The sequence below is a fragment of the Brassica rapa genome, chromosome A03, assembly GCF_000309985.2.
Source record: "Brassica rapa cultivar Chiifu-401-42 chromosome A03, CAAS_Brap_v3.01, whole genome shotgun sequence".
Classification (NCBI taxonomy): domain Eukaryota; kingdom Viridiplantae; phylum Streptophyta; class Magnoliopsida; order Brassicales; family Brassicaceae; genus Brassica; species Brassica rapa.
Window position 1 is genome coordinate 23,361,974 of NC_024797.2, and position 22,134 is coordinate 23,384,107.

At 34.7% G+C, this 22,134-nt stretch overlaps 2 protein-coding genes and 1 long non-coding RNA gene across 5 annotated transcripts; 2 read left to right on the forward strand and 1 right to left on the reverse strand.

Moving 5' to 3' along the window:
• The first annotated feature begins 2,021 nt into the window (after positions 1-2,021).
• On the forward strand, positions 2,022-17,337 carry LOC103860775 (cytochrome P450 708A2). Its single transcript, XM_033288880.1, is given in 10 exon segments — positions 2,022-2,362; positions 10,363-10,687; positions 10,851-11,000; positions 11,128-11,270; positions 11,272-11,356; positions 11,482-11,571; positions 11,690-11,768; positions 13,452-13,555; positions 13,636-13,763; positions 13,834-17,337. Coding segments are annotated over 10 exon segments (1,419 nt in total). The 5' UTR covers positions 2,022-2,150; the 3' UTR covers positions 13,937-17,337.
• LOC117133029 lies at positions 11,956-13,464 on the reverse strand. Its single transcript, XR_004456862.1, has 2 exons — positions 13,229-13,464; positions 11,956-12,093 (listed from the first exon to the last, which is right to left on the reverse strand). It is a non-coding gene; the product is annotated as an uncharacterized LOC117133029 (long non-coding RNA).
• Positions 17,338-17,574: 237 nt separating the features above from the next.
• Positions 17,575-22,019, forward strand: LOC103860776 (cytochrome P450 708A2). Of its 3 annotated transcripts, none has more exons than XM_033288879.1 (8): positions 17,816-17,921; positions 17,991-18,352; positions 18,460-18,775; positions 18,876-19,025; positions 19,109-19,450; positions 21,215-21,397; positions 21,481-21,608; positions 21,693-22,019. In XM_033288879.1, the coding sequence occupies exons 2-8, from the start codon at positions 18,144-18,146 to the stop codon at positions 21,805-21,807; spliced, it is 1,443 nt and encodes a 480-aa protein (XP_033144770.1). In that variant the 5' UTR covers positions 17,816-17,921; positions 17,991-18,143; the 3' UTR covers positions 21,808-22,019. The 3 variants fall into 3 exon arrangements, with proteins under 3 accessions (XP_018513129.1, XP_033144770.1, XP_009136688.1); XM_009138440.3 differs by having other exon boundaries at positions 18,034-18,352; XM_018657613.2 differs by having other exon boundaries at positions 17,575-18,352.
• Positions 22,020-22,134: the final 115 nt, after the last annotated feature.

Here is a 22,134-nt window from a genome sequence, read left to right on the forward strand (position 1 = left end):
AAGAAAGAAAAGGGGGCTAGCAAAGTTGTTAGGAGCTAAGAAATGTTTTGAGGTTGTAGAAAAATCCCTTGTAGATTTCAAAAAGAAAGAGTTAAAGTTCTTAAGATCTTTTGGTGAGAGATGTGAGTTGGGTTTGACATTTGGGAATGATTGTGTAATGGTATGTTTGGGAAAAGGGTAGAACAATGGAGATCGAGCATTGTATGCATGAGTTGGTCCCTTTCTTAGATATATTATGTGCAATGTCAAGGCTACTTGTTTTGAGAGTAAACCACCTTAAAGATCATATGTTTTGAACCTCTTGAATCACTTGAATAAAAGCCTTCCCTTACCCAACCAAATGACTTGGACCAACTGACCATTTGCAAGAATTCACCTGATGTTTTGTGCTTAATGAATGTGAGAGTTGGTTGATTTGAATGTGTGGATGCTTGATGATGAGTGTAAGAACAAAAAGAGTTAAGATAGGCCTAGAGAAGCTAGAGTGTAATAAGAGAGTGTGCTAGTTGTGTTTCTTTTGGCTATGTGCTCCCACCTTCAACCTCTCTCCCTATGAGTTCTAGAAAGTTCACTTGTGGACAAGTAAAAGAACAAGTTTGGGGGAGTTGATATCTTGCATATTTGCATTGTTTTACACATTCATTCATAAACATTTTCATCATATAGATTAGGATTTAGACATGTTTAGGTTGCATTTTGCATACATGAGTCTCTATTAGGTACTGGAGTACCACATGAGGTTATTTGGAGCTCGAAAGAGGTAAAAAGGTAACCATTGGACGAACCGAGCATGGGAGCGACCTCCCGGAGCGACACCACGAAGTCGCTGTGTCCCACTTCTCAGAGCGACCTAGCTAGAGCGACCCCGTGAAGTCGCTCGCCATATTCATCCCGTAGGAAGCCCAGAGCGACTTGCCCAGAGCGACGCACCGAGGTCGCTCGCATCTCACACCCCTTTCGGAGCGACCTCCCAAAGCGACACCCCGAGGTCGCTCGCGTCTTTATGGAGAGACGACACGAAGCGAAGCCTGGAGCGACCTCTCAGAGCGACCTACCAAGGTCGCTCCCGATCCAGAGCGACCCGTTGGAGCGACACACCAAAGTCGCTCGCGACCTCTCGCCCGGAGACACCAAAAATCGGCCCTGGAGCGACTTCCCGGAGCGACACCTGCAAGTCGCTCCGCGTTATTTTGCTGCCGAAAATCATGATTTCTTAATGGCCTTTTTGCAATTTATTTTGGACGTTTTGCACTTGGAAAAACCTATGTTTTAAACATCTTTTGTAGCCACCAGTGGCAGATTATCGTTTATCTTTTGATCTATTGAGAAATACACAAGAATCTCTTGGATTTTGATTGTTATGTTCTTGTGTTATTGTTGATTTCTTATCTATTTCTCTACATGATTAATCTGAAATCCAACATGGGTTTAAGAGGAATCATGGAGATTAGTGAGTAATCACCTTTTGAATTCATGGGTTAGGGAGATTAAGGGTGATTAGGTTAGTTATAGGATGTTTTAGTGTAGATCATTCTTGTTCCTTGCTAGTAGAGTATTCATAATGCATCTTCTGAGTTGGCCACTCAAAAGTTGATCAATAGACATTTCCCACCCAAAAGGTGTTTGATGAAATGCCTGAGACAACTCTCCTAGGCTTTTAGTATACTTTGCCAAAGACATTTGTTGTTAAAGATGCTAAGATAACTAATAGACTTGTTAGTAATGATTGCTTTCATATTATTCAACCAAAGACATTTGATGTTTGAGATATGTTAGCAAATGAGCATTCATCTAGACATAGAGCTTGCTTAGAATTGTGTCTAGGCTTAAGGTTGATAGTTTGATTGATCATTTGCCATCCTTAGTTCGATACTTGATCACCCAAGGTCTAATCCCTATGCCCATGAGTTCTCTTTTCCCTTAGTCAAGAAAGTTTCATTCTGTTATTGCTTTCTAGTTTAGTAGTAGTTTAAAACCCATCTAAATCATTGGTTGCACTTAGATTAAGTGAGTACTTGCATTCTCAGTGCTTTGATATCCCTCAGAACTGGTTCGACAATCATTTATACTACAACATTTGTCTTAGGAGCCTTGAAAACTCATAACATCAGAATCCAACACGAAACCTACTTTCTATAAAAGAAACAAAAATGTTGGAGTTTTATGGGATATTCCCTGTCGTATTTTCACTAATTGTATTGCAACTTTGCCACTCGATATATCGTTGGAGGAACCCTAAATGCAAAGGCAGACTTCCTCCAGGATCCATGGGGTTTCCGATAATCGCAGAGACTTTTGAATTCATGACGCCTTATGATTTCAGTTCTGTGGTTTCACCGTATCTAAAGAAGAGAATCTCCAGGTTACTAACATCTTTCTTCCTTTTCACCTTTTTGGCAATTAGATACGCATCTTATCAAACAATCACCTGTTTCATGATGCATGCCTATCCAGTTAAATTAAATAACTGCGACTCTTTTTCTTATATATATATCGCGTTATGGTTTTATATATTAATGTTCTATAAGCACTCTTGTTTTGAATTTCAGTTTAAAGTTGTTACCAAAAATATATAGTTAAATGAAGAATGTTTCTTAGAAAACAACGATAGAAACTTCACGAAACATTTAAGTAGCTTTCTAATCACTACAAAAAAAGATGGATATTGTGACTAATTTTTGTGTCAAAATAGTTTGTCACAATATTGTGACGAATTGTTAACTAACTTGTGACCAAGTTATTACGTTACTAAATGGTAATTATTTAGTCATAAATATACTTCCAGTAGTTAGACCATCTCCATCTCCACTCCATAATTTACTGCAAAATGGAGTGGGAAATAGAGTAATGAAGAAACAAAAAAGTGATTACTCTATAAATGAAGTGATTTTTTATTATTTGTTCATATTTCATTTTCCACTCCATATTTGGAGTAAATTATGTAATGGGGATGGAGATGCCCTTATCTGATAGAAATGTGATTTAACTTTCAAATAATGCTTACGCCATTAATACTAAAGTTCATTAACTATCCTATTTTATTAGACAGTTGCACATGCATGAAATTTTATTCAGTTTAAAATGTTTAATATCATCGTCAGTGGAGAAATTTAATCACATACTCAAATATCATTTCAGCTTGAGCCTTAGTAATTTAGAAGTTCAATAACCATCTTGTTTTACTATGTTTTCAATGGACATGTAGAATGATCTTTACTAGATATAACAGTTGGGAAATAAGTACGAGTAGAATTTTCGTATAGTTAACCGAATAAGGTGGTTATGATATCCATCCACAGACATAACAATTTCAATAAAACACAGTATACCGTTGTTTTCTCCTTCTTTTGTGTTTTTTTTGTTTATAGTTCATCAAATCAGGTGGATTTTGTGTTTATTTATAAAGTTCAAAGTTTAAATCAAAATAGCCCTACCAAATAAATGCAGCAATGATTGCTAGCTGTCGACTGTCGTTTTGTCAGGTCAAATCTTGAAAAGGATACGCAGTTTATTACCCATACAAAAAAATGGAAGGGTGGTTAATGGAGGTCGAAATTACAAAAAAAAATTAAACTAAAGTTGTGGTTGATATAGTACAACAACCTTTAGTAAATTTGAGAGCACTGGGGGTTAGGGTCTGCTGACCAAGAGTTCCTCGGATCAAAATTGTGTGAATAAATTAGGATATTATCTTTAGCTATATATATTTTGAAAATTAGGACAAACCTATCAATATTATAGAACCAGTCCCGGCCCAGCAAAGCAGGGGAAAAAAAATTTGCCATGTAAATTCATAAGCCGATTTTTGAATTCAGGTCCTAAAAAATATTGCAGTCATCTCTAGCCACTGTACTATAGATGATATTTACAAATTGGTACCCCTCAAACAGCTCATAAATTTTTGAGCCAAAAGACCTGGCTTGTTGGACTTTAGGTCAGAGCTAGACGGGTCTGTATATAGTACTTTATTATATTCTAAGAATCTTCGATGAAAATTCTCTAAATGTTGAAAATAAAGGGGAAATAGTATTTATTTAAGTAAATATATTTTCTGGTTATAAAGTAAGAGAGAGGGATGGTGTTGATGTAAGTGGAGAAAGATGAGAAATGGTGAGACAACGACAAGAGAGAGAGATATATAATAGTATTTCTTTGTTACTCTTTTGTTGAAAGGAAAAGTTACATAAGAGAGAGTAAGTCAAGATTATATTGATTTCAGATTGTACAAATAACCAAGCACAACCTCTCTATTTATAGTTGTCTTAGTCGGTAACATTTAGAGATAAAGACAGAGATAAAGTGACATTTGTACTGATGATAAAGCAGAAACAATGAGAGAGGATGCTTGGTGTCATCATACGTGGATGATCACATTTGTAACACTCCTCCTTGATCATCCATCTTGTATTACGTAGTGCCTCGTTAAAAACCTAGTCACGGAAAAACCCATTGGGACAAAAACCATGATAAGGGAAAAAGAGTACACTGCCGTAATTTCCCCATAAGAATAATGGACATAGCTTTTCTCGTCATAGGTCACGCAAATGCCGCATTCCGATACCGTAGACGTGTTTTCGAAATATTGTAGTCGGAAGAGCTTTTGTGAACAAGTCAGCTGGATTGTCGCATGACCGTACATATTCGATGTCCATTTCTTTATTTTTCTCGAGCTCCCGTATATATGAGAAAAATCTTGGAGGGATGTGCTTTGTTCTATCGCTCTTGATATAGCCTTCTTTAAGTTGAGCAACACAAGTCGAATTGTCTTCAAATATTTTCGTTGGTTCTTTCTCGTTCACTATTCCGCTTGATTCTTATATGTGGTGACTCATGGACCGCAGCCACACATATTCTCGACATGCTTCGTGAAGCGCAATAGTTTCAGCATGATTCGAAGATGTCGCAACCAGAGTTTGTTTCTGGGACCGCCAAGAGATCGCGGTTCCACCAATTGTAAAAACATAGCCGGTTTGCGATCGAGCCTTATGAGGATCTGATAAGTATCCCGCATCTGCAAAACCAACCATACCAAACTCGGGTTTTCTATAATACATTAACCCTAAATCAATTGTACCTTGAAGGTAACGGAATAAATGCTTTATTCCGTCCCAATGCCTGCGAGTAGAAGCAGAACTATATCTCGCCAGTAGATTAGTAGCAAAAGCTATATCTAGTCTGGTACAGTTTGCAAGATATAACAGCCCACCGATAGCACTCATATAAGGTACTTCTGGACCTAATATCTTCTCGCTATCTTCGCATGGCCTAAAAGGAACACTCTCAACATTGAGAGTTCTACCAATCATTGAAGTACTCAAAGGAGTTGCTTTGTCCATACGAAAGCGTTTCAATAACTTTTTCGTATAGTTTGATTGATGCACAAATATTCCTTCTCGGAGATGCTCTATCTGGAGCCCAAGACAAAACTTTGTCTTGCCGAGATCTTTCATTTCAAACTCCTCTTTCATATGAGTTCGAGCATCATCAACCTCCTTTTGAGTTCCAATTATGTTCAGGTCATCTACATATACATCAATGATCACAAAGCCAGATGACGATTTCTTTATAAAAACACATGGACATATCGCATTATTAACATATCCTTTACTCAAAAGATATTCACTTAAGCGATTGTACCACATGCGTCCGGATTGCTTTAATCCGTAAAGTGATCGCTGTAACTTGACCGAACAGATCTCCCTGGATTCTTCTTTCAATGCCCCTGGCATTTTCAATCCCTCAGGGAGTTTCATATATATATCGTTATCCAACGATCCATACAAATATGCAGTCACAACGTCCATGAGATGCATTTCAAGATTTTTAGACGCCGTTAGGCTCATCAAAAATCTAAACGTAATTGCATCCATTACCGGGGAATACGTTTCCTCAAAATCAATTCCCGGTCTCTGAGAAAAACCTTGGGCAACTAATCGGGCTTTATATCGTGTTACTTCATTTTTCTCATTTACTTTTCTCACGAATACCCACTTATACCCAACAGGATTTATATTCTCAGGCGTTATGACTATAGGTCCAAAGACATTTCTTTTATTCAGGGAGAATAATTCAATTTGAATGGCCTTCTTCCACTCCTCCCAATCATGTCTTTTTTGACATTCTAAAATGGACCTTGGATCGGGATCATCATTTTCATGATCGATCTCTTTGGACACAGAAAAGGAGAACATTCCATCAACATCTTTTATCTTATTTCTGATCCATATCTTTTCATCTCGGGCGTAGTTGATGGAAATCTCATACTTTTCTGTTCCCTTCTCGTCATCTGGACCATCTTTATCTATGTCTTCTTTCAGACATTTTTCAGTATCAGGTTCTTCTAGAACCTTACTTTGTTCATCCAATTTCTTTTTCTTTCGGGGATTTTTATCTTTAGAACCCGCTGGCCTCCCCCTCTTTAGCTGAACCCTAGTTTCATTCATTCTATTACCATCAGTTTGTTCTTTAGGAACATCAACTCTTGATGGAACATTTTCAGCGGGTATACATGACTTCGTCACCCTTCTTGTATCTGTGAATGCATCTGGTAACTGGTTTGTCAAATTATGCAAATGCACAATTTTCTGAACTTCCTGTTCTCTTTGATTCGTAGGGGGATCAAGGTGTAACAACGACGGTGTACACCAAGTAATCTCTTTAGAAATTTCTCTAATTCCTCCCCCTAATGCTGGAAATTCATCCTCATTAAAGTGGCAATCGGCAAACCTTGCCGTAAACATATCACTAGTTACTGGTTCCAGATATCTTATTATACTTGGTGACGTATAACCCACATATATTCCCAATCTCCTTTGTGGGCCCATTTTTGTTCTTTGTGGCGGAGCTATCAGAACATAGACCGCACACCCAAAGATACGGAGATGGGATACATCTGGCTCTTGTCCAGATGCCAATTGTAAAGGGGAGTACTTATGATATGCACTCGGTCTTAGCCGAACCAGTGCAGCCGCATGCAATATAGCATGACCCCATACAGAAATTGGGAGCTTTGTTCTCAAGACTAACGGTCTTGCAATCAACTGCAACCGTTTTATCAATGACTCAGCCATGCCATTTTGTGTATGCACATGGGGGACTGGATGCTCCACATCAATCCCCATTGACATACAATAATCATCAAAGGCTTGCGATGTAAATTCACCAGCATTATCAAGCCTTACTTTCTTAATGGCATATTCTGAGAACTGCGTTCTCAGCTTTATTATCTGGGCAATGAACTTTGCGAAAGCCGTATTTCGTGTCGTCAAAAGAGACACACTTGACCATCTAGTAGATGCGTCAATCAATACCATGAAATACTTAAATGGCCCGCACAGTGGGTGGATCGGCCCACATATATCACCATGTATTCTTTCTAAAACATTGGTGATTCATTGCCTACTTTTGCAGGTGATGGCCGAGTTATAAGCTTTCCTTGAGAACATGCATTACATGTAAACTCGCCCGTTTGCAAAATTTTTCCGTTTTTCAACGGATGGCCATTCGAATTTTGTACTATTTTTCTCATCATGACTGAACCATAATGTCCTAGCCTTTCATGCCATATTTTAAATGTATCAGTAAACTTCATGTTTACCACTGCATAGGACTCAGTCATGGTTATTTTTGTACAATATAGTCCAGAGGATAACATTCTTAACTCTTCCAATATATGTTTCCTCTCGAACTTAATGCAAAGAAATTCAATGCCATCTTTATTCATAGTCTCAATATGATATCCATTTCTTCGGATATCCTTAAAACTTAACAAGTTTCTATGAGACTTGGGAGAATACAATGCATCACTTATTTCAAATATTGTTCCCCCTGGCATTGAAAATTTCGCTCTTCCAGAGCTCATAATAATCTTTGCATTACCAGATATTGTACTTACGCTTCCAGCGTAATCTTTTATTTTGAGACTGGAGAAATATTTCTTATCTTTAATTATCGTGTGCGTTGACGCACTATCTGCCAAACACAAATCTCCATCCATAGTCTCAAAGTTTGGCATTTCCTGAATATAAAATATTCATAAAACATATATTATTAAACATTAAACACGGAACATAACATATATCTTACAACAAAAGATATAGATACTATAATACAGTCTACTTATATCACATCGATTTATATCACTCATCGATACTCTATGGCTCAACCAGAAAGTCTGATACGTCGAGATGAGTATCATCGTTTAAACCATGAAAGGATGGCCCAGGTTCATCAGAGATGAAGTTAGTTTCACCTCTTCCTTTCTCTTTTCCCTTTTGAGATTCTCTATACAGATCGGCTAAATGTTTTGGTGTACGACAGGTACGTACCCAATGACCTTTCATGCCGCATCTGTAGCAAACCGTTCCGTTTACCTTTTGTCATCCTGGCCCTTTTCATTCCTTTCATTTTCGTGGAAGTTCTTGTTATCTCTTTCATCATAGGGACGAAATCTTCTTCCTCGTCCTCTTCCACGACCATGATAACGGTTTCCACCACGTCCACGACCTCGTCCTCTCCTATTATCATAACTGGATGATGCAACATTCGCTTCAGGGAATGGAGCAGATCCAGTGGGACGAGCTTGATGGTTTAAAGTCACGAGTTGATTATTCTGCTCCGCTACAAGGAGGACTTGCATCAACTCCGAGTAACGGGTATATCCACTCACTCGGTATTGTTGTTGCAGGATTACATTTTCAGGATGGAACGTGGAGAGAGTTTTCTCGATCATATCATAATCACTTATTTTCTCTCCACATAACATCATCCTCGAAGTAATTCCGAACATCGCGGAATTAAACTCACTAACACTTTTGTATTCCTGGAACCGGATATGGATCCACTCGTGTTTAGCTTTCGGTAAGATCACATATTTCTGGTGATCGAACCTCTCTTTTAAAGATTTTCAGAGGTCACAAGGATCCTCTTTCGTAATATATTCATCCTTTAAACCATCATGGATGTGGTGTCGTAAAAATATCATGGCTTTAGCTTTTTTCTCATCCGACACCGTTTTTGAACTATCGATGGTTTCCAAAAGCCCGTTTCCTCTCAGGTGCATTTTTGCACCCACTGCCCAGGTCATATAATTATTTCCCGTAATATCCAGGGCATTAATTTCGATCTTTGTCAAATTCGACATGATAACTGTATTCATAGAATAATATATATAAATATAGTAATTACGAGAATTTAAATGCATAATTTAAATGCAGAAATTAAAGGCATAAAATAAAAGCATAAACTTAAATTGCAGAAATTTAAATTGCAGAAATTTAAATTGCAAGAATTTAAATAGCATAAATAAAATCGGGAGGCTCAGCCTACCACATGATCCGAGGAGTCATAGACTACCATATTGATCATTTTTCAAAGTCCGAGGAGACATGGTCTACCATTTTGACTTTATTTATTTTAAGGTCCGAGGAAACTTAGTCTACCATTTTTTACCTTTTTATTCACGGAGGCAAAGCCTACCACGTGTTTCTCTGATCGTGAAGGCATAGCCTACCATAACGATCAGTCGGGGAAGGCAGCGCCTATCATCCCGAACGGAGAAGGTCCAGCCTTTCACTTCGAAGCAATAATAAAATTTAAATAAAATAAGTGTATTGAAATACATAAATTTAAACATTACCTCGGCTGGTTTAAGAACTTTTCGGATTAATAAACTTCAGTTGGTCAGAGCCTCGTGCTGATAACGTGTTGAAAATAAAGGGAAAATAGTATTTATTTAAGTAAATATATTTTCTGGTTATAAAGTAAGAGAGAGGGATGGTGTTGATGTAAGTGGAGAAAGATGAGAGATGGTGAGACAACGACAAGAGAGAGATATATATAATAGTATTTCTTTGTTACTCTTTTGTTGAAAGGAAAAGTTACGTAAGAGAGAGTAAGTCAAGATTATATTGATTTCAGATTGTACAAATAACCAAGCACAACCTCTCTATTTATAGTTGTCTTAGTCGGTAATATTTAGAGATAAAGACAGAGATAAAGTGACATCTGTACTGATGATAAAGCAGAAACAATGAGAGAGGATGCTTGGTGTCATCATACGTGGATGATCACATTTGTAACACTAAAATATTTGTGTTTAAACTGGTAGTACATGCAAGTCATACATGAAAACTTACATCTCCTAAAACTTTTTTTTATGTCAATATATTTAGGTGGTTTTTAAGTATTTATTATAAGATTAAAGTATTTTTCCTCATTAGCAATATTCAAATTACATAATAGTTTCGACAAGGATAATGCAGAGATTCAGCATAAACCCAATTAATGGGATTCTAATTTTATTTTATTTTCGATATTCCTCTTATGTTTAAATGTTTTATTTTCTGTTTTAAATCGAATCAGGTATAATTCAAAAGTGTTTCGGACAAGTCTATTTGGGGCCAAAGTTATAATCTCAACTGATCATGAAGTGAATATGGAGATGGCAAAGTCAAGTACCCAGTTAGGCGCCACTGAGAGCTTACGGCGGCTCTTTGGGGAAAACAGCGACTTCCTCCAGAGGAAGGAGATTCATAAATATGTCCGAAACCTAACTTCTAGATTTGTCGGCCCAGAAAACTTAAAAACCAACTTGATTCAAGACATATATGTTTTGTCTCGCAACTACTTCGAAATGGATGACAAAGCAATAAGCAGTTCTTTTGACATCAAAGAAGCAGCAACCAAGGTCACTTCGTGGTTATATATATGTTCAAATCTTAAACACCAGTTTAAGATCATTGATCACACTAGTTAGTGTTACGTATAAAATAACCATTGATATGTTCTTATATCATAATTTACTGATTCTAAATTATCTATGTTTGTCCTGATCATTATATAACTTGAAGATGGTGGTAGACCTAATCGTGAAGAAAGTGATTGGTGAAATGGAATCTGAGGCGGTCAGAGAACTAGGACTTTGTTGGACTGCTTTCCGAACAAATTGGTTTAGTTTCTCTTACAGTGTTCTTGGAACGACTGTTTATCGATTCGTGAAGGTGAATATGGCTTCATCTCATCATCTTAGTATTTCATATTAATACATGAGAAAAAAGCAAGCCACGTGCTACTTCATTTCATCTTCTTTCCGTGAATATATATTCATTCAAATATGATTTTGAATAGGCTCGGAGTAAGGTGACAAAACTGCTAAAGGGCGTGATTCAGAAGAAGAATGCGTCAAAGGAATGACTGGGAGATTTCCTGGACATTTTATTCGATGAAATGAAGAAAGATGGTGCGTCTTTGGACATTGATAGAGCCGTCAATACTCTCTCAAGAGACCACTCCCGGAATTTTAGCAGCAACTGTGAAGCTCGTTGCCGACCACCCGGATGTCATGGAAGAACTAAAGGTTTTTATTTAAAATTTATAAATATCTATAAAAACAAAGAAATAACTTACAAATATTTCTTCTTTATCTCATGTACGTAATATACATGTTTATAATATACATGTTTATCATCCAAACCATTGCAGAGAGAGCACGATGCCGTGATTGAAAACCAGGGTGATAATCAGGCAGGCCTAACATGGGAGGAATACAAGTCTATGACTTTCACTCACATGGTGAGTGTAACAGGTCACAGACATTGCATAATACATACAAACGTTACAGTGTTTCAAAAAAAAAAAACATACAAACGTTACTAGCAAGTAAAGAAAATGGACTACTGTTTGTTTTCAGGTTATCAAAGAGACGCTTCGGTTTACTAGTGCACAACCTACGGTACATAGAATACCCACTGAGGACGCTCAAGTTGGAGGTTGGTTAATCATATTATATGTTGCATAATAATTTGCTACTCTTCACATCTAACGATAAACGTGTGAACGTACTTGTACCCATATAAGCATAAACATGAACACATTTTATGTTTCATTTTAGTCAGGAGTTTCCGTTTGTTCGCTTTAAGAAATTATTCAGGACTTTATATTTCTTTATATTTTTTATTAGGTTACTTCGGTTTTTGGAGGTTTATCAGCTTAGTCGACGGTTATCAGTTTATACGAACAAGTTCCATCTTTGGGTGAATTTGCTTTTCAAATTCTATTAGTTCTTTTTTTTGTGACTAGGAGGAGGGTTTGAGCCTCTAGCTAGGGATGTTAACATGGGTAGTTACCCATGGGTTTACCCAAACCCACTAATAATGGGCTGGGTTTTTACCCATCTAAGATTAATTGGGTCAACCATGGGTATTAATTTTAAAACCCATATTTATGTTGGGTAAATACAAAAGGGTAATGGTGTACCCATGGGTTTTCAATTATATATATAGATTTTTACCATTTTAATTAAATTATATAAAAATTGCAAAAACGTTTTTTCCGTCAGAACCAAAAAATGATTTTTTTTCGCAAAAACCCTAAAACTAATATTTCTAACAGAAACCAAAAACGAGTTTTCCCGCTGAAACCGAAAAATCGAGTTTTTCTACCGAAACCACAAAACTTGTTTTTCCGCCAAAACCATAAAACTAAGTTTCCCGCCAAAACCGCAAAACTGAGTTTTCTCACCAAAACTGCAAAACTGAGTTTTCCCGCTAAAACCGTAAAATCGAGTTTTCCGACTGAAAGCCCCAAAATCGAGTTTTTCCGCCAAAACCGCAAAAGGTGTTTTCCCGCCAGTGCCGTAAAACTCAATTTTCCCGCCAAAACCGCAAAAACCGAGTTTTCCCGCCAAAACCGCAAAAAAAATGAGTTTTCCCGCCAAAACCGCAAATGAGTTTTTCCGCCAAAACCGCAAAAAATGAGTTTTCCCGCCAAAACCGTAAAACTGAGTTTTTCCGCCAAAACCGAAAATTGAGTTTTCCCGCCAAAGACGAGAAACCGAGTTTTTTCCCCAAAACCGCAAAACCGAGTTTTTCCGCCAAAATCGAAAAATCGAGTTTTCCCGCCAAAATCGAAAAATCGAGTTTTCCCGTCAAAGCCGAAAACCGAGTTTTTTCCCAAAACCGTAAAAACGAGTTTTTCCATCAAAATCAAAAACGAGTTTTTCCGCCAAAACCGCAAAAGCGAGGTTTCCTGCCAAAACTGCTAAACTTCAGAATAAATAAGATAATACTTTGGGTACCCACGGGTAAACCTATACCATATTGGGTTTATTTTCTGGGTTTGGATTTCAACCCTGATGTTTCTGGGTTTTTGCAGGTTGGGTATAAACTGGGTTGGGTTATTTGTGGGTTGGGCTGGGCTGGGTTATTTTACCCTACGTTAACATCCCTACCTCTAGCCTATACATTTTTAGACCGTACATTCTCTAGATCGAGGTCTATATATCATATTTTATATCTTCCCTTTACAGAACATCCCTCCCCTAATGAGATTTTATTTTGTTCGTTCTATCAATTAACAAAGAAGTGCTTTTCGTTTGCTTTGGTGCCTCATTGTTAACTCTAACACATACAAAGTTGTCTCTTGATTTAGTGAACACCGAATTGCATGCGCAGGTTATACAGTACCAGCTGGGTGGTTATTTTTTGGTATTCCTTTAGTTCATTTCGATGAAGAAAAGTATGAGGATCCACTCAAATTTAATCCATGGAGATGGAAGGTAATAGCCACACACACACATGGCATAACAAAAAACATGGTTTAAAGTATAAAATTTTGTTTTGGTGGTAATAATTGCAGGGGAAAGATTTACACGGTACATTGTCCAAGGATTACATTCCCTTTGGAGCTGGTGCCACGCTTTGCGTAGGGTCTGAGTTTGCGAAGTGTATAATCGCTGTGTTTCTCCATCATTTGTCTAGATTCAGGTTATCTGATATATTAGTTGCTATACTTTTCATAAGATTTTTTTTATAACTGATTTTTTTTTTGGGTCAGGTGGTCCTTGGACCCGAAAACTAGAGTGCTTCGAAGGTATATGCTTATGTTTCCGGCTGGCTGCAGAGTCGAGATTGCAAAGGAACTAAGTGATCAGAGTTGATTCTCTTCTCATATATGTTTGTTTTTCTTCTCATATCTGTTACAAGAAGCAGGATGCCATATAAACAATTGACGCTTCCTGTATAATAATTTGGCATTGTTTGTATGATTATTTAGTGTTCGTTACTTATGAACCTTTAGCAATTTATTGTCAAAAATTTCGGCCACAGTTTGTAGGGAATTGACTACAAAGGAGTTAAAAAGGCGAAATAGACACCATCATTTTTTGTTACGAATTTTGTTCGTGGCATTTGGTTTGAAAAAACAAAATTGCAAATGATGTAGAACTAGACCCAGTCACAATATAGTGACAATTTGGACAAATTTGTTTCTCTTTTTACCTAAGGTCCATATTATGAACTCGTTGAGAAATAAAAAAGCTCTCGAATGATCGATGTCGACGATTGGAAGGTTTGGTGGTGAAGGCTAGTTTCTTCTTCGCTTTGGAGCCCTGAAGATGAATCATATAGTTTAAAGAAACAGAAAATATATTAAAAATATATTGTATAAAATATATTACATTATTTCCTACCCTGTATGACCCAAATATATTGTTTAAAATGTTGTAATCTTTTAGTAAAAGAAAACTGTTGTAATTACTATTTAAAAGATTTAAAAATTAAAATTTCTCTTGTTCTCTATTCCATATTTTTAACTATTTTTCATTGTTTTCGATCTTTTTATTATTCTTTCTTTTTTGATAAAATATCATTTTTGATATTTTTATTATTCTTTCTTTTTTGATAAAATATCAATTTGATTATAAAAATGAAAGAATAAGGTCATTTACAAATGGTGGAACTTAAAGAATATACAGCAGCAGAGTATAAACGATAAAAAAAGAGAACATAATCAGCACTGACCAATTCAGTCATAGATCGCTAGCTATCGTTGTAAGTGACCCTCAGACTTGTGTGCAGTATCATATTTGAGTGCGAGAATACGGTTACGTATGGTTCTATCAATCAGTCTACTCATATGCTCTGTTCCCATCCAACTAATTCGATGCCGACATGCATTTCTCTCCCTCCAGATTAGATACACTGTCACTTGGAAAGCCAAACGGATCAACACATAATCCATTCCTGAGAAGGTGTTACTCTGCAAGAAAGTCATAGTATCATTCCAGTCCGGCGTTGTACCGTTGCCTAAAGTCGGCTGGAACCAAGTCGCGCGTTTCGCGTTTCGACATCGATCGATGATACATGATGTACATTGATCGATCATAATCTTCAATCGTTGAGGCTTCTCTTCTGTATTGATCGACGGTACTGGGTGTGCAGCGATCAATTGCTTCTTCTGCATATCGACCTCTAATGGTCAGCTCAGATGAAATCTCTTTTAAGCTCCTAAATGTTCGATAATCATCACTTCACTCCAAGATACTCCTGAACCTGAAAACATACCTAATATGATAGAATATATAATATATAGATAGTAAAACACTTATATACCATGGATGAAAATGGATTAAATCCATGGTATATCAAACATCAAGTCGTACACACTTCTCGGTAGTAGGGTGAAGCTTGACAAAACCACATGTTGCACCAGCCAAACACTTGAGCCCCTTGTAGGAAAAAAGATGATTTGGCACTCCTTTAAGATCCACCCACATTGGCATACTAGACAGATCCGGAGCCGCTGAGAGGATGTAGCAGGTGACCACTCGTTGACCACTAGTGGGACATCTGAGATATGCTAGTACTTCCGCCGAAGAACCCTCGAACGGGTCTATGGATTTTCCACACGAAATAGGACCATATTCTTGTCGATGAAGTTTACGTCAATATTCTGCTTGGAGCCCGGGGAATTCCATAGACGATTGATTGTAGCGTGAACGGAACCCACATGAGGAGCGTCGCCAATGAAATATCCCACCACGAAACTCTTCCAGAGAAGATTCAGATCAGCAAGGATCGCCGATGGAATCTAGATTGAGGCCTCACCATCAACGATTTCAATCGTTCCTCTCTCCAAATTAGAGTCGTCGTCAGGAGGAGGTTTCCGCCAGGGTGAATCGTCGAGACCCGCCGCCAGGAGAGGAGAACCTCGCGATTCGAGTCGCTGTTGCCTTCGTCGCTTAGGGTAGCTTTTTTTATATAGTGTCAGAGCAATAACTTCTTTTTTGTCTCTTCCACATCAATTTATTTTACTTTATATTTTCTAGACTTGGCCATAGAAAACTCAAGACAAGTAGTTATTGCTATAAAAATATTATGTAGATGCACTTTTTTTAATAGTTTCATTGATTATATAAAATTTAAATACTTTATTTTCTTTTTATTACTTACTAATGTTTAGATTTGTGGAAAAATTAGTTTTGTAGTTTTCTAAACAACCCATTAATTATTAAGTTATCTATCTAATCACAATTCAACTAATATAAATAAATTATATAATATAAAAGTATTATATAACATAAGAAATTAATAAATTTTACGTTCAAAACCTAAAACAGCATCCAATTTGAAATAAATAGTTTTCTCTAAATCGTTACTTATTAAAAATTTAAGAAAGTAACGTTTCAAACTACAATCACGTTCTTCCGCACGCATCCGCACGCATCCGCATCTGTATCCACGTTCACTGTATTTATACCAGTTTTTGGTAAATGAACTCTTCTTTACTTATGGATAGATTTTGCCCGGAAAAATAAATAATACTTGTATATGTACACCCGTAACCTCTTCCTTCCTTCCATAAATTCTTGTTGCGTGGACTTCATAGATAACTTTGTGAAAATTTCTCTTACACGTGACCGGTTTTTCTTTTAAACTTTCTTTAAACTTTTTGTAGTTGTTAAACTACTTTTTTTTTTCAAAAAAAGGGCATTCTTGTAGTTGTTAAACTTAACTCCTAACAGTGGACAATTCTAGATCTTGATTGTTTACCACTTTACCTGATTTTTAGATTTTAAATTTTAACTTTTGGTTTTTAGATTTTAGCTTTTAGTTTAAAATTTTAGATTTGTGTTTTCTGTAGCTTTCTAGTTTTTAGAAAAACTTGAATGGTAATTTAATATTTAACTTTTGAGTATATTTAAGTTATTATTTCATTTTAAATTAAAACTTAATGAAAGTATTTGTTAATAATAAAATAATGTTTACTAGGAAAATAATAAATAAAAAAATTACCACATTAAATAACATCTATTTATTTTTCTTAATTTTTTTTTAAAAATATATATCTTAAATCCCACTAAATGCATTTTTATATCAAAGTCCTTCCATGTATTTCATGTAAATAAAATATTATAAAATATCAATTGCTAGATTTTAAATTACTATTGATTTTAGACATATCAAATAGTGCACAATTAATATTTATTTTTTTGTTTAAACAAATAAAATCATTTATATATTTATAAAACTATGGTAAAAGTGTAAAATTGATCTTTTTCAAATATTGAAAATAATAATCAATAGCTAGATTTTTAAATAAAAAAAGTTTACAGTGTATAAATGGTAATAACTAACAAACTGAATTAATTTTTCATAATTTTTATTGTACATTTTTAAATATATGAAATAAAATTATCTTAAAAAAACTCTAAATTATCATTTGTGAAGAAATTATTATTTATGAGATTTTTTCATGTGTTTTATAAAACAGTAGATGTAATTATTATTATATATGTATATATTTTTTTTTTGTTTATTTACATATAATATAATATAATACTACTTGAGTTAATGGTGAAATTTATATGAATTAGTTGGGGATATTGAAGTTTGAAAATATATTTACTGGGTCAAAGAATGATTTTAACTAATTGTTAATATCAGCTCCCCTTGCGTAACCAGAGAGCAGTTATTTAAAAAGAGAGTGGTAAGCTCATACAAAGCCTATACCGTAAAACCAACTCCAAAATAGTTGAATGAAAGAAAGAAATTAACATGGACTGAGATTCTTTCCCCCCTTATAGTGGTGAACCTATTTCATTGGATGTTACAGTGGAGAAATCCTGTACCAGAGAGCAAGCAGTGAGTCTCCGCTTTTATTTCAACTCTCAAACAACTAATATTAATTACCTCTTTTCCATACAATAACAGCTGTCTTTCTTTGCATACACGGTTACCATCTTCATTTGTGAAGGTGTATGTATACAGAGGACTATTATAAAGAGCTCCTCCCTCAGAGAAGTTCCCACCCTAAACCCTAAAACGAACATATCAAAAGTAGTTGAAAAGGAGAAATACTTTAATATGGTAGAGGTTTATGAATTCTGGACTATAATAGTTACACTCGTAGTGGTAAAGCTATGTCATTGGATCTATAAGTGGAGGAATCCAACAAGTAATGGAAAACTTCCTCCAGGATCAATGGGTTTCCCAATCATCGGAGAGACGTTGGAGTTCATGAAGCCTCATGATGCTTTTCAGTTGCCAACATTCTTGACGAAGAAAATCCTCAGGTTATTTAACTTATTATTGTAGCAATAAACATACTGCCTTCTCTTCATTACTCCTAGATTACAAAGCGTTTTTCCTTCTTCTTTTTTTCTTACAAATAAAATACTAGACATGGACCAGTGTTTCGGACAAGCTTATTTGGAGCCAGAGTTATTATATCAACTGATATCGGATTGAACATGGAGATAGCAAAGACTAATCATGTTCCTGGTGCGCCTAAGAGCTTAGCGCGATTTTTTGGGGAAAACAACTTGTTTGTAAAGAGTAAGGAGTCCCATAAGCATGTTCGGAACTTGACATCCCAGTTCCTAGGTTCACAAGGTTTGAGATTGAGGATGATACAAGACATTGATTCTTTGGCTCGCACACACATGGAGTTAGGAGCTAAGAATGGTGGTCTTGATATCAAGGAAACATCAAGCAAGGTAAAAAGATCTCGTCCATTTGGAGCTGTATGTAAAATAACATCAACTAGATTAGTTAAGATGGATCATCACATGTTATAAATATCTTCAATTATTACAGATCTTAATTGAATGTCTTGCGAAGAAAGTTATGGGTGATATGGAACCCCATGCAGCAAAAGAACTAACACAATGTTGGGGAGGTTTTCCTAGAGGGTGGTTTCGTTTCTCATGGAGCATTCCTGGGAATGGTGTCTATAGAATGTTGAAGGTACGTGTTTTCTTGGTTCATATAATCTTTGATAGCTCTATATATGGAAAATGAATCGAGGGCGATGTTGTTTTATATAACAGGCAAGAAACCAGATGATGAATTTACTAAAAGAGACTGTGTTGAAGAAGAGAGCATCAGGAGAGGAGCTTGGGGAGTTTTTCAAGATCATATTTGGGGAAACAGAAGGAGGATCGAAAAAGATGAGCATAGAGAATGCGATTGAATACATATTTACTTTCTTTGTGATTGCTAACGAGACAACGCCAGGAGTCCTTGCAGCTACTGTAAAGCTCATAAACGACAAGCCTAGAGTCAAGCAGGAGTTGCAAAGAGAGCATAAGCGAATTTTCCAGGATAAGACCGAGAAGGACGAGGCCGACCTAACATGGGAAGACTACAAATCAATGACTTTCACCCAGATGGTGAGTATGTGCTAAAATCAAACATCAAAACTTTACAAGAATACAAAAATGACATAAGTATATATATACTAGGTGATTTGTCCGTGCTCATGCACGGGTATAAATATTTATAAAATAAATATATTATAATAATTGATTGTTATTTATATTTAATTCTAAGTAAAATTAAAATATGTATGCATAATTTATATTAATAATATAATATCACTTTAATTAGATATATGATTTTAAATATGTTATATCTAGTCAATTTTATTGTTTTTATAGTCGATTTTGTTATCATTTGGATATATTAGATTGCATCTATTTCTATGAATTTAATTTTATTTATCGTTTAAATGTGCATGAAGTTTCATAATATTTACCAAATTATATGTTGATTTGTTTCTACAAAAATCAGAAAATAAAGCAATGATCAATATGAAGTTACATACATAAGTAACTAATACATTTTTTGAAGCTCATTAACACACATTAATATTTACAATAATTAAAATATTTTTATAAATTCTAAATAATTTTATGCCTTAGATTTATTAAATGGTCAACTGAATTTTATTTTAAATAATCTTAAAATGAGATTCAGATTTGCTTTGGTATTTTAATGATAGTCATATTAAGTTCCACAAACATAAAAACATAAAATTTAAAAGAAAATTAATATTATGAAAACATATAATTTTAATAATGATAAAATATAATATATCTATCTCGTTAAAGTATATAGTGTTATGTTATTTTAAAATATTTTGTAATTATTTGACCAAAAGATATTTGTTGTTAATTTTTTTTATTTTTAATATCTCTTAAAAATAAGCAGTTTAAAAAAAATTGTGTGATTGTATTTTAAAAATCATATTATATAAGTAAAATATAATTTATAGATTTTTACTGTAAATAAAAGATAATATATTCAACTAAATATATGAAAAATAAATAAACCATTTCAATAATAATAATTATAAACTATTTTTAATCAATTAAACATATTTCAGTTTATTTATTTTATGTAATCATCTAAGAGAATAGATAGATATAAAAAAAAATATTTCTATTACTTTGAAAATATATATTTTTGTATTGCTGAAAATTATGTTTTAAAAGAAATAATATTTCTTTTTCTAATATCAAGATTATGTGTATGAATCTTGTTTTATGAAATCACATTATATGCAAAAATATATTTTCATCTAAGAAAATATAGATATAAAGAAATATTTTATTATTTCAAAAGTATGAATATTTCTATTTTGTGAACTTTCCTTTTTAATGAAATAATATTATATATACATATATTTCCGTTTTAATTTTTTTTTAACTTTATAAATCTTTCCTTTTTATTACATATGTTATTTGGAAAATTTGAATAAGGAAACTAAATAAAAAATTCAATAATACTATTTAAATGTATTATTTTTAATTTATTAAAGTATCAGTGTAATTAACCATCATGATCATGGTGTAAATAACATATGTAATAAAAAGGAAAGATTTATAAAGTTAAAAAAAAAATTAAAACGTGAGCGTGATACATAAGAAATTGACTTCTCAAATAATATTATAGAGATATATATAGTGGTTTATATATAGATATATATGAGTCTCATATCATTCTATGTATAATTACTCAGACTCAATCCATTAAAATGCATATTATTACAAAATCATGCATGTGTCAGTTCATTCAACGCCAATAGTTTAGTTGAAATCCTATGAATCTTGACATAAATAGCAGTCCATAGAAACATGATATTTTTGTGTCAGGTGATAAATGAGTCTCTAAGGATCACAAGCACGGTGCCTACAATGCTTAGAATCGTTGAACACGAAACACATGTTGGTGATTACACAATTCCAGCTGGCTGGATTTTCATGGGCTTTCCTAGTGTCCATTTTAATCCAGAAAAGTATGAGGACCCCTTAGCATTTAATCCATGGCGTTGGGAGGTGATTTTCATTTATTCTTCATCCACTACTTCCTTTCCCCCAAGTTAAATTCTACTTAACCGATTTATAAACTAAATTTTCAGGGAAAAGACTTAGGTGTGATTCTCTCGAGGACTTACATGCCTTTTGGCGCTGGTTCTAGACTGTGTTTAGGAGCTGAGTTTGCTAAGATGCAGATGGCCATTTTTATCCATCATTTGTGTAGATACACGTTCGTTTTTTATCACCTAATGACTCATGTTTCAATTTTTTCTGTAGTTAAAGTTTTTACTGACATATTACCTATGGTTTGAAGGTGGTCAATGAAGACAGAGACTAAAGTACTTCGGAGGTTTATACTTATGTTTCCACGTGGATCTGATGTTCAAATCTCTGAAGACACTGAAGTGGATAATTCTGCTGTCTACTAGGTGGTTATATCCCATTTGAGGTCGTTGGTTTGAAGCCCAAAATATAGTAGTGGTACAAATATATATTTATATATATACCAGTATTGTAATAGGTATCCGTTATTATGTTGTGTGTTTTTGTATGTTTCTTTTGAATTGAATAAGAAGGTAAGCTAACCTCGGTCTCTTAGTCGAAATTCTTAGCTCATGATTTGATATATTTTTTTTTTACATTTTTCGGCTAAAAAACGACTCTTATATCTCTTATTTAAGACACGGTTCTTAACTTTTTTCAATTAAAATATAAGAAAAACTAAGAACCGTCTCTTATTCGAAGCTAAGAGCCTC

Bases quoted from the DNA above. Each gene is read 5' to 3' on its own strand.
- LOC103860776 (XM_018657613.2), top strand. From the start codon at position 18,144: ATGGTAGAGGTTTATGAATTCTGGACTATAATAGTTACACTCGTAGTG. The intron at 18,353-18,459 runs GTTATTTAACTT...ATAAAATACTAG, and splicing joins TTGACGAAGAAAATCCTCAG to ACATGGACCAGTGTTTCGGA. The intron at 19,026-19,108 runs GTACGTGTTTTC...TTTATATAACAG, and splicing joins GTGTCTATAGAATGTTGAAG to GCAAGAAACCAGATGATGAA.